The sequence below is a fragment of the Cenococcum geophilum genome, assembly GCF_001692895.1.
Source record: "Cenococcum geophilum 1.58 unplaced genomic scaffold K441scaffold_44, whole genome shotgun sequence".
Classification (NCBI taxonomy): domain Eukaryota; kingdom Fungi; phylum Ascomycota; class Dothideomycetes; order Gloniales; family Gloniaceae; genus Cenococcum; species Cenococcum geophilum.
In genome coordinates, this window is record NW_027137602.1 from 802,433 (window position 1) to 809,097 (window position 6,665).

The 6,665-nt window shown below is 39.3% G+C and overlaps 1 protein-coding gene across 1 annotated transcript; it reads left to right on the forward strand.

Moving 5' to 3' along the window:
* Positions 1-473: 473 nt before the first annotated feature.
* Positions 474-2,181, forward strand: K441DRAFT_665601 (uncharacterized protein). The gene is given in 4 exon segments (XM_067649523.1): positions 474-792; positions 842-853; positions 1,027-1,816; positions 1,829-2,181. The coding sequence occupies 4 exon segments, from the start codon at positions 561-563 to the stop codon at positions 2,061-2,063; spliced, it is 1,269 nt and encodes a 422-aa protein (XP_067500361.1). The 5' UTR covers positions 474-560; the 3' UTR covers positions 2,064-2,181.
* Positions 2,182-6,665: the final 4,484 nt, after the last annotated feature.

Sequence of the window (6,665 nt, forward strand, 5' to 3'; positions counted from 1 at the left end):
ATCCAATCCCGCCTGATTACCACTGCACATAGCAATCGTAGCGAACGCCCATGGTAAGAACTTTAAGCTGTCTACACTCCACAGTATCGTCATCTTTATCAAATATCGTGAGGTTTCCCCTACGATAATGCCAAATTTGAGCGCTGTATTCTCGCGTTTTGGCAGCTGTTATAAGTCCACAACGTAGGCGTAGGCGTAGGCAAAAAAGGGGAGGAAAGAAACTTCAACAAGTCGGTGAAAGGGTTTCAGGACGGTTCTCCCAAAATGGCCCTTGCGTGCAGCCATAGGCGTTCGCTATAATTACTCTCAAGCGAATCTCGCAGCGCTCGCTAGTCATGCGCATGACTGTAGAAGTTTTCAAGCTTTTAAAATAAGTTATTATAGCCTAAGTAAAGTTGTAAACCTAATTATCTTAAGTTAGTGGGTTTCGGTACAAATGAGGTGGGCCTCGCTCCCTTCGCTACCTCCGCCGCTAATTATCATAGCTTCATACTCCCCCAGCCTCTATATACATAGCTCTAGGCCGTAAAGCTTCCTGCTGATTCCAACCCTACCTTACAATGCCGGGCATAACGACACAGCATTTCCCGTTCCTTCGCCTTCCACTTGAGCTTCGCGAAGCCGTATACAGCCACTACTTCGACCCGGCAACCCACCTAATTGCCTGCGAAAGGGGCACTGGGGAATCGTCATACCGTTTTGACTTTAATCTCTACCTAGCCAGTAGCCAGATATACCGGGAAGCTCAGAAGGTCTTTCAACGCGAGTTAAGCTTCATTCGAATCGAGATACCTTGGCGAATAATAGGTGGGCTAGATCTCCATATTTGATTACAACTCGCTGTTGTTAGAAATATCTACTGGAATTTTCTAGTCGCCTTCTTTTCTAGCCTGACCGCTGTTTAAATTACCTAGCTAAAAGGGAGACATGACAATTAAAAGACGACGTTTGGTATTAAGGCGGATAGATGGATTCTAAGCATCTTACGAGCAGTAACATTAGAAAAATTAAGGCTGACTTCAACTGCAGAAAATCATGTCGCCATTAAGGGTAATGTCCCTATTGTTACCTCCAGCAAATGCGCAGAACAGTTCAATAGTTACTGCCTCCTCGTGATCGTCGACAGCCCGGTCATAGAATTTGCAACCACATTCACGATGATCATACTACTCAGTGACCTACATCTCTTTTGCAGGATATGGTATTATTCGGCTCTCAGAAAACCTAGTCTAAACTCTTATCTACGACTTACTCTTCGCTTACAAAATCCCTACTTAACTTCTCCCAGTGAAGCACCAATACGGAAATCTCTCCAACGACAACTACTGATGCCTTTTGGGAAGGTCAAGGGGTTCAATAAGGTTTTGATTGAGGGCGGTGATGAGTCGGTTAAGGTCCAGTTAGAAACCGCAATAGAGATACCATACGATCCCCCCGAAAAATGCTTTGAAGATACTATAAGGCTTATGGAAGAGGGAACAGAAGCATTCCAGAAGAAGGGGTATAAGCGGGCACTCAAGCTCTTTATAGAGTCTTTTCGAGCAATGCACGTCTTCTGGAATGGCCGCAAACCGTCAATCTATGCAGATGCACACCTTGACATTAGGCTTTCTGGCGGTACATATAACGGGCAACTCGGCACATTGGTCCGCCTAAGGTTGCAGATAAAATTGTTCGCAAAGGTCATTAACGTCTACCTAAAGCTACAACAATGGAAGGAGGCAAAATTCTGGGGCATGCGCTATATTAACTTCATGCGCGAGGTCATGAGGCCCGACCGCGGTAGTTACGCAACTGATTTCATTGCCCCGGGAGACTTTGGAACTGCCATGGCTTTGACATACTTACGAACTGCCATGGCTTGCAAAGTCCTAAAAGGTATGGGCGTCGAGGAGCCGGCTGAGTATAATGAGCCTGACTGTGGAGATCTATTTCAAGTTGCGGAGTCCTATCTTGATAAGAAGGTGATTGGCAGAGACTTCGAGTCGAATCAGATCCCTGTGATTGAGGAAATATCGAAATCTAAGTACACCTGCCTGTGTTCTCGGTGGGCTGGCGAGTGACCAATTCAACGTCAATCGGACGCTTACATGGCAGTTCCTTACAGAATCGTGAATGTCGTGGCTCCACTCGCTCGCACCGAACGCTAACCTTGAGATCTGAGGAGTGCACATCATCTCAGCGTCAAGCATACCGGATTTGCCTTGAGTTCCGTTTCAGGAGTTCAAGATTTAAGTTCAAGCATTTTGCAGGTCTCTAGGGTGCGAGATAGTTAACCAAGTTATAATAACAGTGTCAACGAGTTAGTAAGATTATTGTATAATAGCGTCAAGTAGTCATTCTATATCATGCCATTGACGGTTTTTATCCCTCTTGATGTTCATGAACGCATACACACGCAAGGAGCTACTTGCTTAATTCTTATCACAGTATATGATTTTAGGTAAATCTCCGACATACTTCAGAAACCTCAAGCATCTAAAGTGATCCACGATGGCTTAATCCGCATGCCGTTCCTCCCCCCTAAAGATTTCTCAGCTGCGCATGTAAGAACAACGTGTTCTGCTGGCGCTGCAAGTAACCTAGACAGGCTTGTTACTCAATCAATTCAATTCAATTGAGGCCTTGAATTGATTGAATTGAAAGCTTTGTAAGCAGAAGGTTCGGTTGATTGAATTGATTGATTCAATATTGAAACGATTGCAATTAATTGCAACTACGTAGTAGTTAGTAATTATCACGAGTCTCGGCATAGTGTTGATGCAGGGGGGCCTACCTGGCGGCGCCCGAATCGCTTTCTACCGTCGTTTCCGTCGCTCCTGCCGTTAATATAGGTCTATCGCGAGTCTTGGCATAGTGTTGAGTTACTATCCTGTTGTGTACCCCCTGTTCATAGTGGTAATAGAATTGATATTGTTGGTGGGCAAATCTAGTTATAAAACTTTTCTTACCTGTCAAGATCCCGGCGATAATGTGATAGTGTAAACAACGAGTAATGCTCGGGTAACCCTTTTTTGGTAAGGGGGTCTAAGAACAATAAGGTTTAAAGCATTATTATATGTTATGTTCAGCATATTTCTATATAATATTAAAAGATTCAATATTTATCAATCAATTCAATTCAACTAGAACCTCTATATTGATTGAGTTGCCAAGCCAGCGAGCTCTCAGTTGATTGAATTGATTGAGACTTGGCATTCAATTCAATTCAATATTGAAACCTGGGTGATTGAATAACAAGCCTGAACCTAGAACGTCCAATAGAATTTTCGATCACGAGACGTGGGGTCGATCAGTATTCTAGACTGTAATTCCCACTAGCTCTTAGTGTTATGGTCATCACGTTCACTATCCCGTTCGCCATCTATAAGATAGGTAGGGATGCATTTTTAACGGTTATCTAGCGGAAAATACTTTAGGTAGAGAAACCTAGGACCTAAATATATCCCTTTTTACTTTTATTATCTATAGCCCGCTTCTGGTCCTAAGGACCCCGTTCTAGAGTAGCTGACATACGGACTAGTAGTGCTCCCAGTTATTTCTATCTTAGGTCTATTTCTAGAATATTAACTGTTATTTATAAGGACGCTTCCGCCTTTTATTGCTATATTTAAGCGTGCTCTTATTATAGTAAAATTTTATATTTAAAAACACTATTAAGCCGACCTAAGCCTTTCTCCTTAATTTAGAAGTTTGATTAACATTTCGATAAAAGAAAATCGGTATATTCTACGGATATAGTTTTACGCTAATATAATCTAAAAAGAGCTCTAGTAGGTCTATATTAAAGGGAGAGCCAATTTACATGCCTTATATTATAGAAGGTATAAAGGAATACTCTTATTCTAGTAAAGAAAATGTAACTATAGTGCGTTTTTATAAGCCTAGTTAAATCCGTTTTATAAGATCTCCTATACCATTACTAAAAACTATAGTAATAGGAAATTTAGCTAGTAATACTAAGGAAGAGTTAGGAAGGGCATTTACTTACAAGTTAAGTAGATTAGAGATAGTATACTAAATATTTATTTAATTTTTGTTAGTAAATCTAAGAGTTGCTTTAATATATTACTTAGATAATATATTAATAATAGCTCTTGCGATATAAGTATAAAAACTAATAGTTTAATAGTAATCTATATAGTATAAAGGCTCAGTTAAAAGAATAGAGTCTATTAGTAGCCAGTAAACGAGAATTCCAAGACAAGGTCTAGAAGAAGGTCGAGGAAAGGACACGTCTATATACATGGCGCTAAGGCTTGGCAAAGCCCCTAACTAGGATCTATAATAGTGCCGTAACATATAAGAGCTAATAAGGAACTCTAATTAACTGCTAGTCTCTTCTATTGTATCTAAAACAATAAAGTAAGAAACTGTAGTAGTACTAAATTAATGCTATAGCTATATAAATAAAGATAGTAGATAAAAGTGTAGAGACTAAAAAGCCCCGCTTAAATAGAATATAGGCTTTAATAAAAATGCTAAGGTTTGCTAGTATAGGCGTTACAAATGGTCGAGCTAAGGCATAGTAGTTATATTAAAATTAAAGGTTAAGTTAGCAATATAAGGCGAGATCGTAGTAGTTTTAGATTAAGAGGTTATGGAGTATATAGTAGGAAATCTATCCGTTTAATTATAATATACTATTAAGGTTGAGTTTAAAAAAGAGACGCTTTTATACCTACGCGAGCTAGACGTAGTAGCTAAATTAATAATGCTAATAATACCAGAGCCTAAAAGATTACTAATCTAAATTTTAATAAACGCCTTTATATAAGGGGACGGGGCATTTACTAAGGGAAAGAGATAAAAAAAAAGCTAGCGCCGGTTTAGTAGTAAACGTAATTATAGTTTAGGCGACCTTACTAAGGCTTACTTAAATTTAAGCTAAACTTAGACTAGAAAATATAAATACTTATATAATAATAAAGAAATATATAGCTTTATTTATTATATAGAACTTATAAAAACTTACTTTTGGCTAATATAAGCGTAAAAGTTATCGCATATATATAATCGCCTCTACATTTAGGCATCCTAAGAGTATAAAAAGGGCCTAGAATATATCCTTATATATATTACAAAGTAAGTATAAGCGGCGATAATATATAGTAAGGTAGATATTATTATAATAATTCTTCTTTAATTAACGTCTGATACGGATACTATCTAGCCCCACGCAGACTACTCCGTATATAAGGGAAAAGTAATATTAACGGGAAAAAACCCTTGCTGCTAGAGGGGAGGAAAAACCCTATAAGCCACCTTAGTAGGATAAAAAACCCTAATTTGCTATGTCTGTCCGTAGCGGCGGCCCTATAGATCTACGGCTATATCCTGTCCTCCTTAGATATTTAAACTCCTTAGGAACCACTGCTTCCTTCTTTAGCTTACCCTAGCTAGGGTTTACTACGTCCCAGCTAGGCCTTACCAATTAATTGCCGTACTGCTGTTTCCCGTATCTTGGCTATCCCCTATATACTATTTCTTATCTAACCATTACCATATACGCTATACCTTCCCCCCCCTAGGGCCTATTAAAGGCGTAAGGGGGATTCATCCGTTCTAACTACTGTAATACTAATAAGCGAGCGGGATATTATATATTTGGGTATCTTTTATGCCTAGGCCCCAGCTAGGCCCTTTTTAAGGGTCACCACTCCATTAAAAGAAGATAGGGAAAACCGTAGGTCGCAATCTAGGCTGCTAGGTAGTATTTAGTAGAAAAAACAGCGAGTGACTGCATGCTCCGCGGGCGATCGCCTTAGGGGTTAGGAGGGGCCGTATATTTGCTTATTTGTCTACTTATTCGCTCGCGATCGCTTATTTATTAATATAAGAGGTCGCTAATACTTTCTATTAGGGGTCGGGGGATGCTATTAAATGCCGTATATCCACGTTGGATTGTATAGGTGCCTTAATAGAAGAATAGCGTAGCTGAATTGTAGAGGGCCACAGTAGTAGTTTTCGAGATCTCACTATCTAAAAAATTTTTACTACCGCCTATAACGCTCACAACCACGACCACTAGGTCCTATCGCACGCTATATAACATCTCTGCGTTGGCTCTAAGTCTAAACTTCGAAGACCTAAGTTTGTAGCCGTCACCACGTACAGGTGCAGAGTCCGTTTTCGACGGCCGGTAGATATTATTAAGCTATATATATAAACTGTATAAGGAGGTTAAGACGTTATATAGGGAGAGAAGGTAGGGAAACGGGAAGAAAGGGCATATATTATTAACTTAGTTGCTTAGTTAATATATATATAGGGCAAAATAGGGTTTAGGTTGTAGTTCTAGCAGAACTTAATAGAATTTGGTAGAACTTAGTAGAATATAGCAGAATGCCGTAGATTACCGTTAGATTGCTATTAAATTGCTATTAAATTGCCATTTTATGGTTAGTCTCTAATTATTAAGTTAGTGGAAATAGGTAGATGTGTGTAAGGTATTACGGGGGTATTTTATAATAGTACCCCCGCTTTAAACTCGAGCTTCTGCGAGATAGGGCTGTGGTAGTTTTAGGTAGAGTTTATAAAAGTCTTCTGCGGCTTATATAAGTCCTATAGAGTTAACGGGTTCCTATAAGGACTTAATAAAGCCTCTCTATTTCGTAAGATATATATATTAGCGTTTCTATTTATTATACTTAATATTATTAATT